This window comes from Mesocricetus auratus, unplaced genomic scaffold (genome assembly GCF_017639785.1).
Source record: "Mesocricetus auratus isolate SY011 unplaced genomic scaffold, BCM_Maur_2.0 Super-Scaffold_6730, whole genome shotgun sequence".
Lineage (NCBI taxonomy): Eukaryota > Metazoa > Chordata > Mammalia > Rodentia > Cricetidae > Mesocricetus > Mesocricetus auratus.
The window spans coordinates 48,651,608-48,678,656 of NW_024429184.1; the positions used below are offsets into that span (position 1 = coordinate 48,651,608).

The window sequence follows — 27,049 nt, forward strand, 5'->3', positions numbered from 1 at the left end:
AGGAAGAAAATTCAATATGATGGATTAGAGTTTATAAGCATTTGCTTGCCTTTCTCTGATGGTAAATCAACACACTGGAAACACTGAAGGACAACAGAGGACACAGACATGTAAAATGGAAGAGAATGAGGAAAGTGTGCTTAGTAAGTACCAAGTGTAGCAAAGACAGATAGCAGTGTATACACAGTTGTGAGATCTGCAAGGCAGGTGGATGCAGAAAAGGTCTCTGTACTTCCTAGCATTTATCTCTCATGCTACAGAAGGGAACTTATATTGACAAGGTAGCATGTGAGCTTGCTACTTGGTGAAACAAGTCTCTGCATTTTCTGTCTCCTAGAAACTTGGAGGAAACATTGGAGTACTGCTTCAATGAATGTCTACCTTCAGACATTCTAGCCCCACTGGACTGTCCCTGAAACAATCCATGGACTCCATCCATGTGGTAAGAAATTGATCAAGACAAGGTAAACCTTATTTTCTCTGACACTGGTGGCTTAAGTGACCGGCAAGCTTAAGAACTTTGGGAGAATAGGCAGTCATCCAAGATTATGCAGGGAGTGAGGACATGAATGTGGTTTACAGGGTTGCCAGACTCACGGATGGTGTAATGTATGGGACCTATAACCACCCCCCCCCAAACGGCTGCCCTATCCTCCAAGTGGATTCACAAATGGCCCTGGAAACCCAAATGCATTGCAATGTCTACAATTATGTCCCAGAAGTGCACTGAACAAATTTCTCCACTGTGAATTTCCGCTCAGTGGGTTTTGCATCTGCCATTTTACTGGCTAGTAGGGCAGCTGAGGCCAAAATGAGTAGCTTCAGTCTGAAACTACTGCACTGGCTACCTGGTAGCAACACAGAAGGTTGGAATGAATGACATTCAGCTTTTGCTTTCTACAACAGGCTCATATATTTTAGGATAAATTTATAGAGAACTGTCTGGAAATCTGTATTTTAAATATATTACCCAATGACTTTGTAATCAGGAAAAAATTTTAAAAATGGTAATATTTGTAAAGAAAAACAAAATTATTTGAGTAAAATCAGAATTATTGAGTAAAATACACAGAACTTTATCACAACGAGTCTGACATGTATTAGGCAAATGAATGAAATTAAATGACCAGAGATGAAATGGAAAGGCAATGGGAGAAACGGTTCCCTCAAACACAGGAGCTAGACAGGGTTTGAAAATTTCTTTTAAGCTTTATAGACAATTTTTGCATTATTTAAATTGTTACATTCTATTAGGAATACTGAAGAACTTTTCGCCCATATAAAACATCCCCAAGATGTCATTGTTCATTAACGCTGAGTATTACTCCATTGTGTAAATGTACCACATTTTCTTTATCCATCCTTCAGTTGAGGAGTATCTAGGTTGTTCCAGGTTCTAGTATTACAAATAATGCTGCTACAAACATAGTTGAACAGATGTCCTTGTGGTATGAAGGTGTATCCTTTGGGTATATGCCTAAGAGTGGAATTGCTGGATTTTTGCGGCAGACTGATTCCTATTTTCCTGAGAAACTGCCATACTGATTTCCAAAGTAGCTGTACAAGTTTGTATTTCCGCCAGCAATGGAGGCTTGAAATTCACAGACAAATGAACAGAACTGGAAGAAACCATCCTGAGTGAGGGACCCCAGAGACAGAAAGAAAAACATGGTATGTACTCAATCATAAGTGGATATTAGACATAAAGCAAAGGATAACCAACCTACAATCCACAACTCCAAAGAAGCTAAGAAACAAGGAGGACCCTATGAGAGACATACATGACTCCTGGAGGTGAAAGGGAAAAGATATCCTGAGCAAATTGGAAGGGATAGGGAAAGTAGGAGAAAGAGGAGAGAAGGAGAGGGGGAGAGGAGAACATGAGGGAGTTGTGGGAAGAACAGAGAAGGAGAGCAAGGAAAGAGATACCTTAACAGAGGGAGTCATTATGGGCTTAATGAGAAATCTGGCACTAGGGAAATCTTCAGGGATCCACAAGGATGACCCCAATTAAGAATCTAAGCAATACTGAAAAGGCTACCTTAAATGCCCTTCCCCTATAATGAGATTGATGACTACCTTAAATGCCATCATAGGGCCTTCATCCAGTAGCTGATGGAAACAAAAGCAGAGATTCACAGCTAAGCACTGAACCGAACTCCTGTAATCCAATTGTAGAGAGGGAGGAGTGATGAGCAAAGGGGTCAAGACTGGGCTGGGGAAAACCACAGAAACAGCTGACCTGAGCAAAGGGGAGCTCAGGAATCCCAGTCTGATAGCTGGGGAACCAGCATAAGACTGAACCAGGCTCTCTGAACGTGGGTGTCAGTTGGGGGGGGGCGCACTAGGCAGTCTATAGGGCCTCTGGCAGTGGAACCAGTATTTATCCCTAGTGCACAAATGTGCTTTGGGATACTCTCTCAGCCTAGATACATGGAGAAGGGCCTAGGTTCTGCCCAAAATGGTGTGTCAGGCTTTGATGATCCACCATTGAAGGCCTTACCCTCCCTGAGGAGTAGATGAAACGTAGGGTTGGGGGGATGGTGGGGGGAATGGGAGGACAGAAGGAAGAGGGAACCGGGATTGGTAAATAAAATAAGATTGTTTTTAAGTTAAATAAAAGTTATTTTAAAAAATCCCCCAAACCACAGGGGATAATTCAGTATTAGTAAATTGTGTTAGGAAATGCATCACAGTAACTGAGCAAAGGATAAAAGAAATAATATTTTCAATACTAGCTAAAAAAAAGTATTCAACAAAATAATAATGAGCAAAGTAAGGGTGATCATAGTTACTACTCCAGTTCAATATTGCTGGTTATACTTGACAATGTATTAAGACTGGAAAAACCAAAAACACTAAAAAGGGTAAAACTCACATATAAAGGAGATTGAAGAGCCTTAATTTCAAAATCAAGATCATATTCAAGGTGTGTTAGAAAGAAAACAAAACAAAAATACTGAACTGGTGTTTATTGTTCTTGTTGTTGGTTTGCTTGTTTTTACTCTAGGCAGGCCTGGAAACTAATCCTGCTGAGGGCTTGGGAATAACGTCATGCACGATCATGGCATAGACTAAGAGCCATCCATAAAAATAAAAAGACTAAGAATAGATAAAAAATACCTTTAGGTGAGAAGGTTGGAAAATACAACTCTGCTTAAATTGAAATGCAATAAGGATGAAGAAAAACAGGAATTCTCATTCTTTGTTGGTGAAGATGTACAGCACAACCACCTTGGAAAATGACTGGGAAGTTTTCCATCAAGCTATTATACATTCTACTTATCTCATTTGTCAACCAAAATGAATTCAAGGCATATGACCACACTAAAAACTGGTACACAAATATGGACAGAATCTATATTCCTAATTGCTTATAACTCAAGAACCCAGGCTGTTTCAACACGTGACTGGATAAGAAATGGTGATACCACAATAAAGAAAAATAATAAAATTCACAGACACAGAAGAACCTGAGGTATACACATTCCTAAGAGAAAAGAGTCAATATGGGACAGTTGCATACTCAAGTCTAGCCATAAGATCTTCTGGAAATGACAGAACTATGAAGACAACACAAAGATCAGTGAGTCTTGGGGAAGGGGAAGAGTGATTAAAGTGCAGGAGAATTTTAGAGTAGTCAAACTTTTCCGCATAGCACTGCAATGGCAATATGCAGTTCTTAACACCCACCTAATAGTACATCTCAAGAAATGAAACTTACATTATACATTTCCATCCAGTGTTTCTATCTAATACTTCTTATAAAAGTGATATTGTTCCATACTTTCTGATTATATATGTTTATAACTCATGATCCCTCTTCTTCATTACTAAATTAGTTTGGTTTTGCAATACACACACACTCACACTCACACACATTTTGGTCATTAACAATCTAGTGATAACAATTTGCTGGTTATAACAAATGTACCATATGTTACTCGGAAACTTTAAATACAATAGGAAAGGCAGATATATAAGATTTCCATCAGTGTCCACCTAAGTTGTTCAGGCCCTAATGTTCTGAATTCAAAAGATCCTTGTACGTTGTACTCATCCAAGTAGATAGGTCTCTAGGCATGTGATACCTGCCCCCAATTTGCCTTAACAAACAGTCTTAATCACTTTCAGTCACTAAGACTTTGGGGTTACAATTCTTTCAAATAAAGTTTTAAAGAAAGGAAGAAATACTAGAGTATTTGATTTCCACTTGTTATGACTTTTTTATGGTTTAAGTGTGTATATATAATATTTTTGAATGAGAGAGAAATAATTAGATTATTGGAGCAGTTGCCCTTGGAAGGATTGAAGTAGTTCTCGTACAATGTCAAGTCAGTTCCTAAGAGAGTGAGCTGTTATGAAACATTAAGTCTTACTTAAAGGCATTCTCTGACTGTCTGTCCTATCAGATCATCTTTCTCTTTTACATATATGCCAGTCATGAGCACAACCAACAGGAGATCCTCACCAAAGTTCCAAAGGAACCGAATGATTGTGAATTTTCATACTAGAAAACAGGCAATTAAATATCTCTCTTAGCAACCTCCTCAGCCCCAACCAACAGATTATCACTATATAGCCCTGACTGGCCTCAAATTTACTATACAGTTAAGGCTGGCCTTAAACTTATAGGGCAGCCTGCCTCTGCCTCTCAAGTGCTAGAATTAAAATATCTCTTTATTTGTAAGTTACACAGTCTTTGAGCATTTTGTTATTTTAACACACACACACATCTCATGGTACCATTTTAGTACTTTTCAAACTATGACATGAAAGCTGGTTGCTTGCTTATGTAATTCCCTTACAGGTAAATCATTTTGGAGTGGCTATGTCTACAAAGAAAAAGCCTGTGAAACAGCCCTGTAGGAATAGCCCAGCTCTGTATCTAATGGTAGTTAGATAAAACACACTGTGAAGCAATTAAGCACTCACGCACAAAGCAACAAGGTAGAACTGCTCACAGTGACTAACTCTGAGCTTGATTAGCACCAGTTTCTTGACTGGTGACTTACAATAGTCACAGGCCTACTTAGTGTGGGTAGAAGCCAGTACACAGGGCCTTCCCCAACATTTCCCTACAGTTTTCTGAGTATTTATAATTCTTAATAAAAAATGGGGGAAAAGTATGACATACCTATAGGTTTGTCTAATACCTTATCACACGTATCTATTATACATATATAGAATACTAATACATTAGCAAAAGTTATCTCATATTGGAAATTAGAGGATTAAAGTGGAAAAGAATATTTTCGTAAATACCACTTCCAAGAACTATGATAGGTGCCGGGCGTTGGGGGGGCACGCCTTTAATACCAGAACTCAGGAGGCAGAGGCAGGTGGATCTCTGTGAGTTCGAGGCCACTTGGTCTACAGAGCGAGTTCCAGGACAGCCTCTAAAACAATACAGAGAAACCCTGTCTCGAAATACACCAAAAAAAAAAAAAACTATGATAGATACTTTTGATTTACTAGTTCATTTAACCTTTACAAGTGAATTATAAGACAATTAATTAATAATATCAGCCTCCTCTACATAGAGATGCTAACTTTGAGGATATTTTTGTCACTTTTTAGCAGGTTAAGTCTACTCTTTTTGGGTTTACTCTATTTCTCACTATCTCATCTTCTCCCTGAAATTTAGAATAAATATTTATGGCAACTAAACTTGCCAAATGAATCTTCTCAATCAATAGAGAGAAAAGGCCTTCATGAGCAATACTACCTCTGGTGGGAAGTTATCATTTCTCTGAATTCCTTAGAATTAGCCCACATCCATTATCTGAAACCCTTGGAGACAAACGTATTCCAGAATACATGTTTTAGAATTTAGAACAGTAATGTGGCATATGCATTATTATATATCATACCAATACCCAAGCAGAAACCAGTCATGGCAGAAACTACAAATACCCTTGTGCCAGTTCACATGAATTTACAAAACACACACACACACACACACACACACACACACACACACACACACACACACACTTTCTCTTTTTGGTTTTCTGAGACAGGTAGCCCTGGCTGTCCTAGGATTCACTCTGTAGACTAGACTGGCCTCAAACTCATAGAGATCCACCTTCTTCTGCTTCTGGAGTGCTGGGATTAAAGGAGATTTCATAAACTTTGAAATGCAGGTATATTAGAATAACGTCTTAGAGAAAAGAGGTTTACTGAGCTCACAGTTCAAGATCTTCAATAGTGTATTCCAGCATTAGCTGGATCTAGCAAGGACTTGGTGGAGAATGGGAGAGCATGTGGGGCTCCAAACTCATCATCACAATTCCAGTAACAAAAGCTAGCTCAGAGTACTGAATTGGAAAAAGGAATATCAGCTATGAAATTCAATGAGAAAGTACTTTCCTCCTATCTATAAGAACTTTTGGCAACACCCAGCACCCACCTCCTCAAAGGGGATTGGGGAATTCTACTTGGCAACTATACCTTAAAGGAACAAGAAATACCCACTTCCTGAAAAGATATCGGAATTAATTCTATGAGTAAGGATTGAGCTATCACAAAAAGACATCACCTAAGTGGTTGCCACCAACACAAAAGCCCTTTAAACTAAATGGAATGAGAACAGTTACACTATTTTTAAGACAATCACAGCAGGTGAAAAGGTTGGAAGAATAGTCTGTGAAACCTATCTCAATACAGAAGATAAGCATCAGTCTTTTGAGAAGTTCTATGTAACCATATGTGAACAGGAGGTAGTATAAAGCTGAAAGCCACAGAGCTGGATATTAATTCCTGTGACCCCTCCACACTTCAATTCCTTGAGAGAAAAGAGAAACTACTAGTACGTATCCCAAAGAATGACTTGGAGAGTAGCTGGTAAATAGATACTGGACATTTAGCACATGCACAGCAGATGGTAGCTGTAGAAGGAATTTCTGTCCTGCCTGGTCCTGCAGCCCTTTAATCCCAAATAAACACACAGAGACTTCTATTAATTATAAAATGTTTGTCTGATGGCTCAGGCTTTTTATTGACTAGCTCTCTCTTAATTATTAACCCATTTATATTAATTTGTGCATCTCTAGATGGCCTTAGCTTACCTTCAAAGCAATACTTTATATCACTAATTAAATGTTCTCTTGTGGCCTAAAGACCAAGAATCTCACATCATATTAGCACTTGCTTAGTAAAATGTTGTGATTTTACCTTCTTAAATAATCCAGAAGACTTTAAATTTAGAAAAAATCCCAAGTATCATAACTTTTTACTTCATATTACAGAACATTAAGAATGATAACATAATAAAATAAATGGAGGCATAAGTTTGACTAGGTTACCTGTGTCACTGGCAGGCTCAGGTGCGAGTGGTTTTGGAGCTGGAGCATTTTTGGGTCTGGCAGCAACCTGAGACGGGGATGAAGGTGTGTTTTCTCCATTAACTACATGTGAACAGCATGAGTTGGCAACAACAGTATTTGTTGGTACATGATTATCTACTCCAATAGTACCTTCAACAGCCAACCTTAAGAAAAAAACATAAAATAAAATTCTAACTTCAATGAGTTAAGTACAATAAAACAATCTGTCAACCAAGTTTACATTAAAAAATTTTCCTGACTTTCTAACATTCAGGTGGAGTGCTAGATAGAGCAGAGAAAAAGATACAGCCTGCAGTTGGAGCTAACAGAAAGTAAAGTAAATTAAAAACAAACTCCATGCCTGGGAAAAACTGTAACATGTTGCCACAAATAATAAAATGAAGCACTTTACCTGGCAGCTGTCTGTATTGAAGGGTGTCCATCTTCATGTAAGGCATCACCATTCTGCTGTACTTCTACTAAACATCAGGAAGGAAAGCAGCTCAGTTGCAGTTGTTACATATTTCTTGTCAACTTTGTTTACTTAAATTTAAAAACACATAAGCACAGCTTACTGGTTGGAGAAGAGTTGTGGTTTGTTAGATTTTCTTGGTCAATCACTAATCCATCAAGCACAACTGTCAATTCACCAGTTTGCACTATGCCATTCTTGTTTTCCAGGGAAAGTTTTAATATTTCTTTCACTTTTTCTACTAGAAAAAAAAAAAAGAAAATTCTAATTTAAAAACATTTGCCACACACAGAAATATGTTGTAGAGATACCTGGATTCAAGAACTTCTGTATTTCAGAACCTGACTGCTATATTTGGAAGTAATTCTTTACACATGTATCTATAGACCGTGAATAAACTACAATAGGGCTAACTCTGTTCATGGGCAGTTCAATGACTCTGGTTCCTCCACACCTGTGACATCATCTTTAATTGCGTTTGTGCGTTAATTAGAGGATAGGCTAATACTATTTACACACTAGGCACAACAGCTGTGTAAACTTGTTTCTGAGCAGAAGCCCAAAGACCCATGGATGAGTTACAATTTCATCCTGAGAGTCAAATGCCTTTGTTATCAATTCCATTTCTGCCACTTACTAGCCAATATAATACTGTTGTTCAAGCTGTATTTAGCCTTGGTTTCCTCACTTTTCATTACAAAATGGAACAATGAGAACATCAAAAGGGCACACACCTTTAATCCCAGCACTCGGGAGACAGAGGCAGGCGGTAAGTTCCAGGCCAGCGTGGTCTACAGACTGAGTTCCAGGTTGGCCAGGACTGTTCCACAGTCTCAAAAAAACCCTTTCTCAAAAAACCAAAAACCAAAACAAACAAAAAAATAAAATAAAAAGGAAGTAAAAGCAACTTCAAGCCCAGCCGAGAGTCATAAAGACCTACTTCAAAGCTGCACAGAAAGTTAGGAGACCCAAACCTAACAGAGTTGTTATTCAATATGCTACATGCTGTGAAGACAGCTTGGCGGTGTTTTTTTCTTACAGAAGGCCACATGCTTCCCTTCCATTAAATCTATTCTGATTTAAATGCAAAGCCACTTTGATTCAACTTCCATCCCACAGAATATATATTAAATTTACTTGGAAATTAGAAGAATTTGTAAAGACAACAGTGGAAGACTATAACACTTCAAATACACAAAAAGGATATGGGTTTTCATATTTGAAATACATTATGGTGTGGGGAATTAGTAAGTAATTATGTACTATAAAGTTCAAAAATCACTGAAAGTTTAAACATGCATTACAAATAAGGATACTTGAACAGATATATTAACTAGCTTTATTTGGTTACTCAATTTTATACATAAACCATAAAATGACTTTTTACTCCATAAATATAATTTGTCAGTTAATAATTTAGAAAAATAATTCTCCTTAAAACTCATTAGTGATCATCTTATTATCCAATATGGAGACAATTGGATTTTCTTTTTTGTGATTGTTTTTTGGTTTGTGTAGCACTGGTTGTCCTAGAACTCACTATATGCACCAATGGCCTCAAATTCATAGAGATTTGCCTACCTCTACCTCCCAAATGCTGCCCTATCAGTAGAAATTTACTACATAGACATATGCATCAGAGAAACTATATGAAGACACAGGGAAAGCATGGTTATCTACAAGTTAATGTAAGAAGTCTCAGAAGAAAACAACCCATCATCACCTTGATAAGATTCTAGGCTCAAGTGAGAAAAAAGCCTCTAGTTGTTTAAGATGGAACATGACTGCGTTTTTAGCACTCAAGAAGCTGAGACAGGAGGATCATGAGTTTAAAGACAGTCTGGCTACATGGTAAGACCCTGCCTCCAAACAAAACAACAAAAATTTAATGACAGGTACGTAGGATACTACTGGCTGTTTTTCTGAAGCCCTCCACTTACTGTACAAATGTTTATAAAGAATTTTTCACTTAAGCACATTCTGCTCAAGTATATCAGATACTTAAGTTTATACAATTCATTAGGATTTCTTCTCAAATTATACTGACATTATAAGTTTCCTCAAAGATGACTGGATAAGATAGATACTTTACATGGAGATTAGGTGATTAAATATTTATATGAGGTGTTGAGCACAGTCTAACTTTAGAACAGAGTCAGAAACAATCTAAATGTACAGCAATAGGGACATAGATGATGATATAAGAAAGAATCCAGGTAAGAAACTATACACTTACAAAGCCTATTAATTTCTGTACCAAGAAAAATGGCATGTCCAAAATAAGTCAAGCAATAGCAGATACAATTAAATTAGCACAAAGTAATATATTTTCTTCTTTAAAACTCATAGTTCAAATAAACTTTCAATTACATGTGCATTTTCAGAAGGAATTTTTTTTTCTTTTGAAGCTAAGGGACAATATTATTAGAGTTTCATAGAAACACATCCCAGGGCAAGCAAGTTGTAAATCTCAGCAGTTGTCCACAGGAGAAGAATAGAGGCTAGAAGGAAAAGTCATGTTGTTTGCATACCAGCATGGAGGTCTCTGCCTAAGGGCATAGGAAAGCAAGTGGTGGGTAGGGAGATTTAGAGAAACAGTAAGGAAGTCCAAGAGTATAGAAAAACATCCTTAGGTGCTGATCAGCATCCAAAATAATGAGACAGAAAGAAGAGAAAGGAAAAGATGCAAAGGAAGGGACGACTCAATGACATGGCAACTTCAAGTTAGTTTGGAGAGGCTGTGTGGGATTGGAATTCTGGGAAGGAAAAGTACTGTAATAATTAAAGTACAGTACTTTTAAAGGGGTAATAATTCCTTAAAGCAAGCCTTAGAGGAAATACCTCCTTCCTGAGGGGTGGTACCTTGGCTAAGGGGTTGACTGGCCCAACTGATAAGTAAGTAGGTCTCTATCCAGATCAGAGATTCTATTCTACTAACCAGAAATGTTTTCCAGCCGGGCGTTGGTGGCGCACGCCTTTAATCCCAGCACTCGGGAGGCAGAGGCAGGTGGATCTCTGTGAGTTCGAGGCCAGCCTGGTCTACAAAGTGAGTTCCAGGACAGCCTCCAAAGCCACAGAGAAACCCTGTCTTGAAAAAAAAAAAAAAGAAAAAAGAAATGTTTTCCATTGCTACTCTCACACAGCCCTCTCCAAGGAAGAAGTAACCGTAAAACTATCTGGGCACCAACCAGATCAGGGATCTGAGTTCCTAAACACTTTTGCCATCTCTGGCCTATGGCAAAGATGATACTACTAAGAAGCCCAAGGGCAGTTCCAGCTTTTACTCAAGAAAGAAGCAGGTTATCTAGAGGCAAGGGAGAGTCTTTATCCTCAATGGCCTAGCCACTGTTCCTATCTCTAAAGAAGTGACACCAACTGCTACTGTGGAATTGGGGCAATAACTTGACTTTGTGAAGGAACTTTAAAAAAAAAAAGAAAGAAAGAAAAATCATTTTAAGTACTGACATTTTAAGTTCAACCTAGCAAACCAATGTTTAGGAGTTTTTGTTTTTGCCAAAGTGCTGGAGATTGAGTCAAGGACCTCGCACATGCTAGCAAGTATTCCACTACTAGCAGACATCCGTAGTCCCGAGTTTGAGGAATTACTGAAAAAATAGCTAAGAAAATGAGGCAAAGATCACAAAGACCCACAAATGTCAACAGAGGTATTCTTTCAAGCGGACTGTTGAACACTGCCTAATATCAGGAACAACAATGCAAAAGCTCTTGCACTGGAGAGAAGGTCAGCCACTAAGTGTGTGCACTGCTCTTGCAGAGGACCCGAACACCACATCAGGTCTCACAGTTGCCGCTAACTTCACAACCTCCAGCCTCCTCGGGCACCTGCATTCACTTGCACATATTCTCATTACAAAGACACACACACATAGAACTTAAAATAATTTCAAAAAATCCTCAGCTAGTGTCCCCTTCAGTTGTACTTGTGGCACAATTCAGAGAAGACGAATGGACCCTGTGCCAAGGAGACACACAAACTTGTGAAATGCTTCCTTAAAATATGTCATGAACTAGAATTCTGGTTTTTAAATCTTCAACGAAGTACTAATCTAAGATTTGATTAAAACCCACAAACTGTTTCTAAAGAATTATAAATCTATGTATATACACCCAAAATTTTGTATATACTGACAAGAGGCTTAGCATTACTGTAGTCTGAACTGCCTTAAGAAACCCAATACCAAAAAATATTAATCATGAAACTATAGAACTTATAGCATAGTGTCGATTTTTTTAAAAAAGTGAAGTAGGAAAAGTATGTCTAAGAAGAAGGAAAAAAGAACAAATTATTGAGTGATTATCTTTAGACAGAATTATAATTTCTATAATCCTCTGTGATTTTTTCTGTTTTAAAAAACTTTTTATTGATTCTTCAGAAATTTCACATCATGCATCCTGATCCCATTCATCTCCCTCTCCCTTTATATCTACCCTCTGTTCTTGCAACTTCTCACCAAAATAAATTAAAATTTAAAAGAAAAAAAAAATCACACCATAGTGTAAAGAGAAGCCTTTTCCTTGCCAGCGGCTTGGTTTCCCCCCCTTCCCCACCAGTCGCGCGTTGTAGTCCCCAAATAACACACAAGACGCTGTATTAATTATGAAGCTGTTGTTCTTGCTTGTTTCTTACTGGCTAGCTCTGACTTAAGTATTTATCCCATAATTGTCAATCTAAGTATTTCTCTTACCAGAGAAGTTTCTGGGCTTCTTATCCCTATGGCGGTTACATCTTGACTCCCTATGTTTCTCCTACCCAGAGTCCTCCTGGACTCCTAGTCCCACCTATCTTGCTTCCCTATTGGCCAACAGTGCTTTATTGACATATACACATACACAGGACTTCCCCAATACCATAGAAGCTGTAGAGTGACACAGTACACCCTTTGGTCCATACAGCTTTACTTGCAAGTGTTCATTGCAATGAGTCATTGGTCTGGTTAGAGGCCTCTGGCTTCTGTTACATTATCAATACTGGGCCTTCACTAGGACTCCTTTTGGACATCCTGTTGTCAACATGTATCAGGTAGATCCTGAAGCTGCAGGACTGGCCTTTCACATGCTCTATAAGAGCATAGATGAGATGGATGTTGGGGGTGGGCCAACTGTTCTGGGCCTGGGTGGTAGCTGGGTATGCCAGCCCACCAGCTCTCCCCCATCCTCACCACTGGAGCGAGCTCTCTAGCACTGCCCCAACTAGACACCCTATGAAGCAAGCAAGGAGCAAGAGGCAGGGCCCGTTCTCCTGCTCTCAGGTCCTAAGGGTGGCTCACCTGCACCCATACCATGAGGGCCAGCTCTACTTAGTTGCCCAGGTGCTCCTCTGATTTTTTTCATTTCTCCACATTTTTTAGAAGGAACTGGTTAACACTGAAAAATTATAATGCTAAAATATTATATCTAAATAAAGTTGTCATTGTCAATGAAAATAAGACTATCCTCAAGGGCCAGTAGTGAAGAGGCAAAGTTCCTGCCTAGTATGCACAAGGACTTGTGTTTGATCCCCAGCATCAGAGGGGAGGGGTTGTCTTGTTTGAGGGGAGGGAGAGGACATGCTATTTATCTATTCACCCTAGTCTAACCTGGACTTCACAATTCTTCTGCCTCAGCCTACTGAAACCTAGGATTAAGGGCATATACCACCATGCTTGAACTAGGTCTTAAAGTTCACAAGTAAACAATAAATGAGTGGTGGTAATTGGTAAATGATCTACACTGCGGCAAAAGGATGGGGAAATACTGCCCACTGTACATTGTGACACAGTTCTGAAAGCAACCACCAGCAATTATAAGTTCTTTATAAACACACTATACCTCATTTCTGGACTTTAGAAGGATATGTGTAAAGTCTCTGAAATAATGTGTAAAGAAACAAAGGTTAGAAGGCCACTTACATTTCCTGTTGTGTGTTAACAGCACTTGTTTCAAGTCCACTGTTGCTCTTCCTAACAGAGCATCTGCTTTTAAAGTATGGTGACTCCAAACTCTAAACTCCAAGGTGGTCTGTGGGGTCACATTTCTGCATGAATAACATTATAACAAAAATAAACATAGTATCACTGAGTGTGCTAATTCTTTTAAGTTATCTATTTCAATGGTTTTCCTAAAACTGAATTCAGTTTGATACTATATGAAACAGTAAACTGACTGGATCAGAATTGAATATAACTAATATTTACAAATACATTAGGACTTTAAAAACTACTTCAGGATTTTTATAGTTAGCAACCCACTGAGCAGCACAGCACTGTTTGTCTTGCTGAGACCTCAGAAAAACCTCTCCTGTGAGAATACATTTCTAGAACTGTTCAGAATGACTGGCAGTGGCAAAATGCTTCTATTTTATTACTTTATCAAACATTCAGAGAATTAGGGCCATGTGGAAATAACTGTTTGTAAAAAAAAAAAACACAATTATTGTGCTTCCTCTCTGAAAAAAAGTGAAATTAAAACTTTCATCTGTTAAATTCTTTCTTATATAAAGAAAAAAACTTGTTACTTGAAGTCATTCTACAAAATACAAAGCATGGGACATGCGATTTGAAGAGTTGGTAGCCTTTACATAAGATACTCACACAGCCAGCTGCTCATCCCATTTTGGATTAGAAGAACTACTGGATTTTGCTGTTTTCTTAATTTCTCCATCTACAACAACTTCAGTATATATTGCGGTTCCAAACCAGTTTTTTTTTCTTTTTAGTTTGGCACTAGAAACTAACAGAAAACAATAATTACTATGTAACAAAAACAAGACAAAACAAAACACAGCATTACCAACTAATAAACCAACAAACACACAAGTCTTCTTCCACTTCTAGTATATGTCTCACTAGCAAAACAAGAAACCAAGAGTGTCTGAAAGCCATCTGAATTTCTCAGTAACAAATTTATTGAGATAATTCATCCATTTGAATAGGATAGCTAATTTTTTAATAGATTCAGACTTGTACAAACATCCAAATTAATTTGAAAACAGCTTTGTTAATTCTCCCAAAGATCAACTGATCATTAAGTAGTAATTTTCCTATCTTCTGCCAGCATGCCCCAGCCTGTTTGTATAGATTGCCTGTTCTGAAAATCCCATGTTGTGGGATCATATACACAGTCTTTCACGACTGCCTTCAATCACTTAGCATGCGTTCAAGTTCCACTACTGTAGCATTCATCAATACTTCACTCTTTTTACTGCCAAAGACCATTCCATCATTGACATGCCACATTTTATTTATCTATTACTTCAAAAACACTTAACTTACTTTGTAGCTGTTGTGTCTAAGACTTCTATAAACATTCATGTGCAAGTTTTGCTGTGGACATGTTTTCATTTGCCTTGGACAAATTAGAACTGCTGGGTGGCACAGTAAGTCTCCATTGAATAAATGCCAGACTATTTTCCCAAAGTGGTTTCATCATTTCACACTCCTCTCAAAGAACAGTGGCATCTGATATCTGTGTGTCTATTAATTTATATGTTTATATACATGTGAGATAACGTTCTCCCAATGTAACCCAATCTAGACTTGAATTCATGAGCCCTTTTCATCTGTCTCCCAAGTTCAGAGAGCCATCAGTGTGCACTATCATACCTGAATGGTTTCTATCTTTACCTGTTATTTAAATATAATTTCAAACTGTACCAAGGACTGTGAGAAAAGTAAATGCCTTCATCAAGGTGGTATTTGCTACATAACTGTGGCCCATTTATTACAAATTATTGAACGTTTTACCTGGAAAAATAGTTTCAATTAAAAACTTATCTATTTAAAAATTTTGAAAATTAAAATGTCATCATGAGATAAAAATTAATCATAACCTTTTATAGAAAATGAATTAATTTACCCAAGATAATAAGGAATTAATTCAGCTTAAACGTGTGCCTTTAATGATTGAAACTGTTATTCCAAACACAGAACTGTCCAGTATTCCAGGACAAAATACTGACTACCAACCAGGGAAAACAGCACATATGATCACCTCTGTAACCAATTCACTGTAACTATTCTGGGTCTGAGATGACAAAAGAAAAGCACCCATGTCACACCCATGAATTGTTAAGATAAGAAATAAAGCAACATACATATGCTTCCATTCTGCTGAGAGAAATTAGTCAAATAAACCAAAGCAATACAAAGTGAAACTGATGGGACAGGGGTAAAGTGTGAAATAGTTACCACTCTATTAATATGTAAAGAATAACAAAAAAGATTTTAAACAAATGTTTATTAAAATACTGGCAAGAGTGCAAACCATGTTTAACATTATGTGTGAAGTGCTACTGTGAGGGTCTTAGTAAAACTCATTCTCATCCTTTGATGTTGCAAGTTGCTCTAAGTTTACCACCAAGGGACTGATATAAGAGGCCAGATTTGTTACTTCTCAAGAAATTACCCATATAGAAGGTTTCATTCCAAATAAAAGTTATTTCTTTGATACATACAGGTCCTGTCTTTCCACACATTGTAAGTAAAGGAAGGCAATACAGGATCATATTAAAAGCACACAAGAGTAATTTATATCTGGGTTCAGGTTTTAATTTTGCCATGACTAGAATCCTGACCTGAGGGAGGTCAATTAACGGCTCTGCCCCTCCATTTTCTCACCTGAAAAACAGGGGAACAATAATACCCAATTCTTAGGATTGGTGAGTGAAGGCATGCAAAAGCACGATCATCAACAAATTCCCCGCATCCAGTATGGCGACTTTACCTATGCTATTACTATGAGTTAACTGCAGACCCACTCAAAATATGCCCACTGTGTATCTTTATTTGGCAAAGTGCTTGATAGTACTAAAAGCTGCTAACAGACCACCCCAACAGATTTTTTAAAGTATCTATTTTAATCTCATGGAAATTCATAACATGGTGGCTCAATAGTACATATAAAATAGTTTTAAATAAAGTAAATACTACTATCTTGAACAGGAGTTCTAATTAGTGGAAACAGGATAAATTAAATTTTTCCATTTGTTGGTTTACCTTTGGTGTTACACTCAAAATGCCCTTCACAGTAACACTATGTAAATACTGGAAATTAGCAGACATTGGACGAGGTTCCTGAATCAAACAGTAACACCCCTAAAAACATTTGGCAACTAATGTCCACATGAAAATTATCATAAAACTTGAATGATAGAAATCAAAGAGGAAGAAAATGATCTGATATAGTCTTACATCTGGTAATTTTAACATAAAAGTTTTAAATCATCTCCAACTTAATATGTCATTTTACAACAAAAACACCAAATTACTGAGCTTGAGTGTTTGGGTTAGACACAGAGAAAAATGGGGGGGACCTTAAACTCCTGTAAGGGACAAAAGAATATAGAGAACAGGAACAAACATACATAAAATAGGAGCTAATTAAAGACTTTTACAAATTTATATACTATAAAATGAAAATAGACAGTATGACAATGATGTAAGCAATAGGAATAGAGTAAGATAGAAAAAATTGAAATCAACAAGAAAAAATGGTTAGCCCATAAATAATTACATGCTTGAGAAAAATCACCGAACTCTAAAGACACAATTTAAGTGAAATTAAGGGCAGCTGGTGTGGCTCTGTAAATAAAGGCATTTGCCACCAAGCCTAATGACCTGAGTTCAATCCCTGGAACCCAAATAGTAGAGAGATTCCCATAAGTTGTTCTCTGACATGTACATGTACCATGGCTCATGTATGTGCACATACATAAATGTAAAAATCAATATATTTTAAAGTATAATTGAGGTATCATAAAATACTATATATACCTTACAAACTTTGCTTCTGACCCTTTCATGTATGATCTTAAAATCTACAATACTGAAATTACTTATCTCTGCATGCTACTATACTTACGTTTGTGGTATAGTAAATTATCAAATTACAGTGAGTTACCTTCTGTTTGACTTTAGATCATGGTTTTCCTACTTCTAGGATGTTTATTGGTTGACTAGGTGGTTGGTTTTTTAGAAGCTGATATGAAACTCAAAGCCTCAGATACACAAGGAAAACACTAAATCATGGAGCTACACCCACAGCACATTGTTCTTGTATGTTTGTCTCCTTCAATCAGCTATAGATTAAGAGCAGACTTGAATCCCAGACTGATGCCTGGGAATCCAGCATGGGACTGATCAAGACCCCCTGAATGTGGGTGTCAGTGAGGAGGCCTAGGTAATCTATTGAGCCTTGGGTAGTAGATCAGTATTTATCCCGAGTATATACATGGACTTTGGACTCCCATCCAACAATGAGAGATGCACTCTCACCCTGAACTCTTGGGGGAGGGTCTAGGCCCTGCCCTGGATGAAATGACAGACTATGGACACCCCCATGGAGGGCCTCACCCTCCCTGGGGAAATGAGGGGATATATTGGGGGGATTGGTGGGAGGGCATGGGAGGAAGGGAGGGAAACGGAAAGGGACCTGGAATTGACATGTGAAGCAACCTTGTTTCTAATTTAAATTTAAAAATATATAAAGAGACATTGACACAGTAGCACACATATGTAATTCCAATGCTTAAGGGGCTAAAAGGGACTAAATCACCCTGTCTCAAAACAATAACAACAAAAAAGAAAAAAGGAAAAAAATATAATGGACATGATAATAGTACATGACTGTAGTCTCAGCACTTGGGAAACTAAGGCAGGAGGAATACAAAGTGAACACTAGCCCAGGCTACAAAGTTCCAGAGCAATATAAGCTTGACTAAAACAAGAAACCTAAACTAGTTCTCTCTTCTTTGTATTTACATTTGAAGATAAGCGATTAGCTTTTTGCTCCTGATGCCATCCATGCCTGTCATTTGCTGTCATGCTATTCTCACTACAATGGATTCCTGCCTCTTACTAAGCCCAAATAAACTGTTTCTTCTACAAGTTGCATTGACCATGATGTTTTATCACAGCAACAGAAATATGATACAGAGGTTGGTACCAGAGAGTCAACTGTGGCTGTGAAGAACCTGACCAGGTGGTTTTGGAGGATTGTGGAAAAGTTTGAAACTTTGCTAGAAAAACAATTGAAGACTGTAAGCAGAGTTAATAAGCCATGCTAGCAAGACTGTGGAGACAGTGGTGCTGAGAGCAATACATGTCATGGAAGCCCAGCTCCAAATGTGGTTCAGAGGGGAACAACATTAGCAACTGGACTTAATGGCCATTTGTATGGAATTTTGGCAAAGAATTGAACTGCTTTTTGCTCTTGTCCTAAGAACTCCCCTGTATAAAAAGTAATTAACTAATTTCTTTGGTGCAGGCAATTTCAAAGCTATTGTAGAATACTGTTTTAAGGCATGGTACATTTGTTTATGCTCTGGAACATTCATTTAACAATGTAACCATGTGTTGCTTTTGTTTATGCTGCATTTGTTTAACTCTGTGAAGCTGTGATGCTTTGCCTGACGGTTTAATAAAGAGCTGAACAAACAATATCAAGGCAGGACAAAGGATAGGCTGGGCTGGCAGGCAGAGAGTATAAACAGAAGGAGAAAACTGGAAGGTGAAGGAAGAAGAGAGAACAAGGAGAGGAAGACGCCAGAGGCCACTTACCCAGCCACCCAGCCAGACACCGAGTAAGAGTGGGAGTAAGAGTGAAAGTAAGGTATACAGACGTAAGAAAAGGAAAAGGCTAAAGGTAGTCGGGATAATTTAAGTTAAGAAAAGCTGGCAAGAACAAGCCAAGCTAAGGATGGACATTCATGGGCTAAGAATACATCTCCATGTATTCATTTGGGAGCTCAATCGTGCCCCGTCACCCCTGCAAAAGCAAAAAGAGTAAAGAATAAAAGGAGTAAAAAACCAACAATAAAAAACAGCATAATAATAAATTTGTGATGTGTTTATTATTAAAAATTCTTATTTGGGTCTACAATGAAAAAGAGTACATTAGGCAGAAATAAATGCAAAATGTACAGTTTGGGGAATAAAAGAACAGGAGACATGACACAATCAAGGTTTGTGTTGAAAGAAGAAGCTTCCAAGGAAATAAAGAGGACCCTAAAAGAGACATACATGGTCCCCCAGAGAAGGAGGAAGGGACAAGATCTCCTAAGCTATTTGGGAGCATGGGGGGAGGGGAGAGGGAGTTAGGAGAAAGAGAAGGGGAAAAGACGAGGGGTTAGGAGGACATAAGGGAAGAGGAAGATTGAGTCAGGGAAAGAATAGAGGAGAGCAAGAAAAGAGATACCATAATAGAGGAAGTCATTGTACTGACTTCCAGAAATCTGGTACTAGGGAAATGTCCAGAGATCTACAAGGATGACCCCAACTAACAATCTAAGCAATAGTGGAGAGGCTACCTTAAATGCCCTTCCCCAATAATGAGATTGATGACTACCTTGTATACCATCCTAGAGCCTTCATCCAGTGGCTGATGGAAGCAGAGGCAGACACCCACAGCTAAACACTGAACTGAATTCCTGGAACCCAGTTGCAGAGAGGGAGGAGTAATGACCAAAGGGGTCATGACCAGGCTGGTGAAACCCACAGGAACAGTTGACCTGAACAAGGGGGAGCTCATAGACCCCAGACTGATGGCTGAGACCAGCATGGTACTGATCCAGAACCCCTGAACATGGGTATCAGTGAGGAGGCCTCAGGTACTAGATCAATATTTATCCCTGGCATCCGAATGGACTTTGGGAGCCCATTCCACATGAAGAAATGCTCTCTCAGCCTGGACACATGGTGCCTAGGCCCTGCCCTTGATGATATGACAGACTTTGGAGATCCCCCATAAAGGGCCTCACCCTCCCTGGAGAGTCCAGTGGGGATTGGACAGGAGGTTGGTAGAGGTGGGGTGGGGGATGAGGGGTGGAGGGGTGAGGGGGAAGGGAAGGAGAGGGAATTGGAATTGGCATGTAAAACAAGCCTGTTTCTCATTTAAATTAAAAAAAAAAAACCCAATAAGTAAAAAAAAGAAAAAGAAGCTTCCAACTTAGCACTAGATAAAGGGAAGGGTATGACTTCAGGGCAAGAACCCATCCAACTAAGCTTCTAACTGGTTTAGAGTAAGAGGCATTTCCTGCTCCTAGAAAGCAGCAGAAGAAAAGTTCTGCTGCTAATGACATGGTGTCCATCCCAAGCTGGCAGTCTGACCATTCAAGGCTGCTAGCTGTGGAGGAATGAACATGCAAAAGCAAAGGAGTTATGGATTCTCCCAGTTTACAGATAGACAATTGCCAGACTCCAATACTAGAGGAGGTTTTGCATGACAGTGCCTGATTGCTTGAAATAAAAGGGCTAGTGGAGTAAGCTGGACTGAGAACATAGTTCAGTGGTAGAATGTTGGCCTAGCACACTCAAGGCACTGGTTTCAATATCCAGGACGAAAAAAGGAAAGAAAGAAAGAAAAAAGACCTATACAAAAAAGACAGTTTGTGATAAAAGGAACAAACTAGATTATTAAGACCCCAACTGGCATCCTCATTATTAAGAAAAGGCAGTGGTTCCTCTGCCCCTCAGTCTCCTACTTCATGTCAGAAGTGATAGTTTTTATTACTCAAGCTATTGAGAAATCAAGATCATGAATTTACAAAGTGATTTTTACTTGAAAAATAGAGACAAACAAAATAATAAAGTCAAGGCAAGACAACAGAATAGATAGAATATGAAGGCCAGACATTAAAACCTAGTGCCTCCTAACATCAATCACTGTGTATGTCTCAAGGGCATTACTTATAGAATATATTTGCCTAATTAGGTATGTAAAATCCATTTTCATCTACCCATCACAATACTACATTATTATTAAAATCACTTACCAGTTACCTTTAGCTGTAACCTTTCATTGTGGTTATCACTAGTATCAGACCTTGGTGAAGCAGTGGCCATGTCCCAAAATTCACCTTGACTCTACTGAAAAAAAAAAAAAAGATAATTTGTTTACATGTCAGAGAGATTTCAATTTTCAAGATGATTAAAACTGTGCATTTAAATCAATGAAAATTCATCCTCATCACAGGTTCTCAGTTGTCTTTTTCATTGAAAATTAAGACAGTATAGAAACATTATATAAGAGTGTGGCCATTTAACCATATCTGAATCAATGTGAACAACAAAATAAATGATAACATTAAGAATTCAGGATCATATGTTCATTAAAAATGAATATGTACATGAATATGCAAATACTATATATTTATGTATTACTGAAATCTCCTGGGGATATAGCCCTTTTATTCTTGAATACTTCAGTGTGTATTTTCTAAGAATAAAAACATTCTCCTAGATAATCACAGGACAATAATTAAATTAAGGAAAATTCAAACTGTACACTTAACCAAGAACTTAAATTTTGTTAAAAAAAAATTAAAAAGCACAGCTAACTATAGCTTTCTTCTACAGACCAAATATCTCAAGGCTCAACTTCTATTCACCTTTAATGTACTGAAGATTAAAATGGGCTATTCTGAGGAAAAAAATGAGAAATACTAATGTCATCTTGATTGCCCCTTAATTTGTTGTCTTTTCTGTGCTCTACTTAGATCCATTCCCTAAATTTAGGGACCAATATTCTGAAATCATTTCACTCTCTTCACTTGCTTAGATTTGTATAGATTATGTGTTGGGATATGCACAAGTGCATATGCTGACACACATAAACACAAGAGTTGCTTAATCTATGATCAAGACCTCATTCAGGTCAATACTCTTATTCTACAGAGAGGAAATAGTTTTATAAATGATGTATAATTAAGTACAATCAACTGTCATATTCATATAAGAAAAACAGTCACCCCTAAAAACTTAGATACAAGTAACATTATATGGACAGAACAAATTATATTTAGAAATATATAAGTATATACCTATACATATATACATGCAATAACAAATTAGTGAAAAACAAGACCATGAATTTGAAAGAGAGTAAAGAGGGACATATGGGGGATGGAGGTTGGCAGGAGGAAAGGGAAGGTAGAAATATATTTATAATAACCTCAAAAATAAAAAATTAATTTAAAAAAAAGAAATCAATTGAAATGGAACTCTTAAATCATCCTTGAAGGGAATAAAGTCAATGGAAATTGAAGGTTTTTTCAATTTCAAGCAGTCTGGCATACTAGATATTATGAAAGACATTTCTTCCTGCTTTGACATAAACACTTCCTGCATAACTCAAAACCAATTGTCTATTTTCCAAGTTCTGTTATGTTCTTCAGTGTGGATATCATCAAACCTATGCCATACTTTGGTGGGGAATGTTTTTCTGTGTATAAGTTTGTCTTATGAATAAAGCACTGTTGGCCAACAGGGAAGCAAGATAGGTGGGACTAGGAGTCTAGGAGGGTTCTGGGAAATGTAGTTAAGAGAAGTCATCATGTGGTCCAGACAGGATGTGACTTAGCAAGGCAGAATCAGCATATAAGCAGGGACAAGCAAGAAGTCACTCTCTCTTTTTCTTTTTTTCCTCAATATATGTTTTTATTTAAACTAAAAACATGCATGCTGCACATGTCAATCCCAGCTCCCTCTTCCATCCCTCCTCCCTCTCCCACCAGCCCCCCCTAGTCCCCCACACAATCCCCAAATCATTCCCCAGGGAGGGTGAGGCCCTCCTTGGGGGGATCTCCAGAGTCTGTCATTTCATCCAGGGCAGGACCTAGGCCCTTCCTCATGTGTCCAGGCTGAGAGAGCATCCCTCCATATGGAATGGGCTCCCAAAGTTCATTTGTATGCCATAGTGAACACTGATCTACCATCCAAGGCTCCAGAGATTTTTGAGGCCTCCTCACTGACACTACATTCATGGAGTCTGGACCAAGCCCGTGTTGACATCTCAGACATCAGTCTGGGGTTCAAGAGCTCCCCCTTGTCCAGTCAGCTGTCTTTGAGGGTTTCACCCCTTTGCTTATGACTCCTCCATCTCTGTCACTGGGTTACAGGAGTTCAGTTCAGTATTTAGCTGTGGGTATCTGTCTTCTCTTCGGAGATGCTGAGCAGATGTAGTAATAAGAGGCCTGGACCTTTTCTCCGGTAAGAAAAGGCCACAAAGAAATACATGGATTATTAGGAAATGGGTGAATAATTAAGACTGAGCTAGCAAATAAGAAACCTTAGCCAAAGGCCAACACTTTTTTATAATTAATATTGCATCTGCATGTTTCTTTGGGGCAGAGAGGGGCAGGCGGACCCTAGCCGGGCCAGAAAGACAACCCCATTACGAAAATACCTAGATTGTTAGAAATGAGCTAATTTAGACAGAGCTAGCCTATAAGAAACCATAGCCAGCAGCCAGAAGCATTGTAACTAATAGTCTCTGTGTGTTATTTGGGAGCTCTGAAGTGGCGATGGGACCCAGGTAGGAATCCCGTAACAATACTTATATAATGGTAGACTTAAAAAAATAAATAAATAAACAATAGTAAGAAACAGATGATTCCGTGTATAAAAGCACCTGCTGCCAAGGCTAACAATATTAGTTTAATCCTCATATCCTACAAGTTGTCCACTACCTTCCACATTTTATTAATTCTGTATAAATAAATAAACTTAATGATAACTAGTATAGACAAGCAAACAACATGTTATCCTGGGTATCCATGCTGATAGTTACAGTGTATGGTCAAGAAACAAAAACTGGGCCTGCTGAAAGATGAAAGAACTGAGATCTCATTGTGAGGACCCATGACAAAATTGCATCAGAGCACCAGCAATCCACTGACATATACTCTTAGGATAATACCCAAACTTAGCCACGGGGTTTACCCAAAATGAAGAAGAGCCTACCATGCGCCAACAAGTAAGAGTCAGTAGAAATACAATACAATAGTTTCTGACTGTAAAGAACTTTTAAAATTCTTTAAGATTCTAGTTTTATTGATGAATGATGAAATAAAGGATGGCCAATCAAGAAAAAACTATAAAAAGATAATATACGGATACCAGTCAGAGGAGTGGTTACATGATCCACCTGTAGGCTGAATAGCCCCACTCCCTGAATTCTGTTCCCCAAGACCCATTCTGCTGCTCAAGTCTTCCTACCTCATCACCCTCTCCATGACTAGCCCTTCCTTGCAACTCCAGTAGACTTTATTGGCTCAGGTCCAGTCCACACCAGCCAGAAGAACAGGTGAGTGACTTGCCTGCCTGCCAGCCAAGCTGACCCACTCCCCAGATTCTGATCCCCAGGATCCATCCCACAACCCCAACCCCACCTCATCACCAGCACCTGACAAATTCCCACTAGTGCACACCACACCAGTGTGAAGAGCAGACTTCATAGGCTCAGGTACATACCACATCAGTTTTGGAAGAACAGGTACAGGTCAAAGCAGTATGAAAAACAGGCCACACCAGTCAGAAAAACAAAGGCCTACTACTCCAAAGGCCAAGCTAGCCAACAGAAGACCAGTTCCCAACTTGGAAAGAGATTCCCTACTAGATGAGAGATCATGCTGGCCACCAGAAATTCAGGCCATAAAGAACAGAAGATGAAAAAGGAAACAGAAACCAAGATACAAAACACTCATCCAACAAAAACAACCTTAGACATCAGGACCTAGACCTATAAACATCATAAAATTAGATATCTAAAAACCCAGCTTAAGAATATAATCAACAACAGGCAGGGTAACATGGCACCACCAGAGCACAGCTATTCTATGACAAGACCTGAATATTACTGGGCAGCTGAAACACACACAAAAAAATATTAAAACAACTTTATGAAGATGAGGTCTTAAAGAAGAAATGAAAACTCCCTTAAGGAAATCTGTAGGAGATCTTACATACCTGTACAACCCGTTTGGGTGTGGTCACAGGTACACAGTAGGGACAGGAGATAAGAGCTGGGGAAAAGGAGACATGCTCCCTCTTGGGGTTCCAGTCGGAGTCTTGGAGACTGCTGACCTTTGATTCTCATGTAAGTGACTTCTCCCTCAATAAATATTATATAACAACCTACATTGTGCAGGTAGGTTGTCATATTCCCCGATAGAAATCGAAGAAAAGATAACCAAAAAATGGAAGAAATCAATAACTCTCTTAATGAATGCCAAGAAAACCAAGAAAAAAACAAACAGGTGAAAAAACTATTCAAGACTTGAAAATTGAAATAGAAGAAATAAAGAAACACAAATTGGGGTAATGAAACACCTAGGAACTACAGAAGCAAGCATCACAAACAGAATTCAAGGGATGGAAGACAGAATCTCAGGCATTGAAGATACAATAGAAGAAATAGATTCATCAGTCAAAGAAAATGTTAAATATAAAAAAATACAATCACAAAACATTCAGGACATCTGGACACTATGAAAAGACGAAACCTAAGAATAACAGAAATAGAAGGAAAAGAATCCCAGCTAAAAAACTCAGGGAATATATTTAACAAAATCGCAGATGAAAATGTTCCTATTCTGAAGAAGGACATGTCTATAAACTTCCAAGAAGCCTACCGAACATCAAATAGATTAAGTCAGAAAAGAAAATCCCCCAAGCTACATAATAATCAAAACATTAAACATACAGAAGAAAGAAAGAATATCAAAAGCTGGGAGGGGAAAAGTTCAAGTAACATATGAAGATATCTGCGCTCCAAATGTAAGGACCCACATTTGTAAAAGAAACACTACTAAAGCTTAAATCACACAACTAAGCTCACACACATCCTTCAGCACCCGATTCACAATAGGAACAATAGAAAGGTTGTCCAGACAGAAACTAAACAGAGAAATAACAGAACTAACAGGTGTAATGACTCAAATGGACCTAATAGATATCTACAGAACATTTCACCCCAAAACAAAAGAATACACCTTCTTCTCAGTATATCATGAAACCCTCTCCAAAATTTACCACATACTAGCCCTGAAGTAACCCCGTGTATCTTATCAGATCACCATGGATTAAAACTGGATTTCAACAACAACAGAAACTGCAGAAAGACTACAAATTCATGGGGGAAAAAAAAACTCTCTGCTGAATGACTACTGGATCAAGGACGAAATAAAGAAATTAAAGACTTCCTAAAACTCAATAAAAATGAGTGTACAGCATATCCAAAGTTATGGACACAATGCAAGCAGTGCTATGAGGAAAATTCATAGCACTAAATGCCTACATAAAGAAACTGAAGAAATCTCATACTAGCAACTTAACAGCACTCCTGAAAGCTCTAGAACAAAATGAAGCAAACACACCCAAGAGGTGTAAAAAGCAGGAAATAATCAAACTCAGGGCTAAAATCAATAAAATAGAAGCAAAGAGAACAATACAAAGAATCAATGAAACAATGAGTA

General features: G+C 38.2%; 1 protein-coding gene across 4 annotated transcripts in view; it reads right to left on the minus strand.

Moving 5' to 3' along the window:
* Wwp1 (WW domain containing E3 ubiquitin protein ligase 1) overlaps positions 1 to 27,049 on the minus strand; it is a 99,236-nt gene that overhangs the window by 48,516 nt on the left and 23,671 nt on the right. For all 4 annotated transcript variants that reach the window (XM_040741367.1, XM_040741365.1, XM_040741364.1 and 1 more), the window contains exons 3-8: positions 21,569 to 21,662; positions 14,391 to 14,529; positions 13,710 to 13,834; positions 7,904 to 8,041; positions 7,741 to 7,807; positions 7,308 to 7,492 (exon numbers count right to left, since the gene is read on the minus strand). In XM_040741367.1, coding sequence (XP_040597301.1) covers positions 7,308 to 7,492; positions 7,741 to 7,807; positions 7,904 to 8,041; positions 13,710 to 13,834; positions 14,391 to 14,529; positions 21,569 to 21,638 — 724 coding nt within the window. In that variant the 5' untranslated portion in view covers positions 21,639 to 21,662. The remainder of the gene's footprint in view (positions 1 to 7,307; positions 7,493 to 7,740; positions 7,808 to 7,903; positions 8,042 to 13,709; positions 13,835 to 14,390; positions 14,530 to 21,568; positions 21,663 to 27,049) is intronic.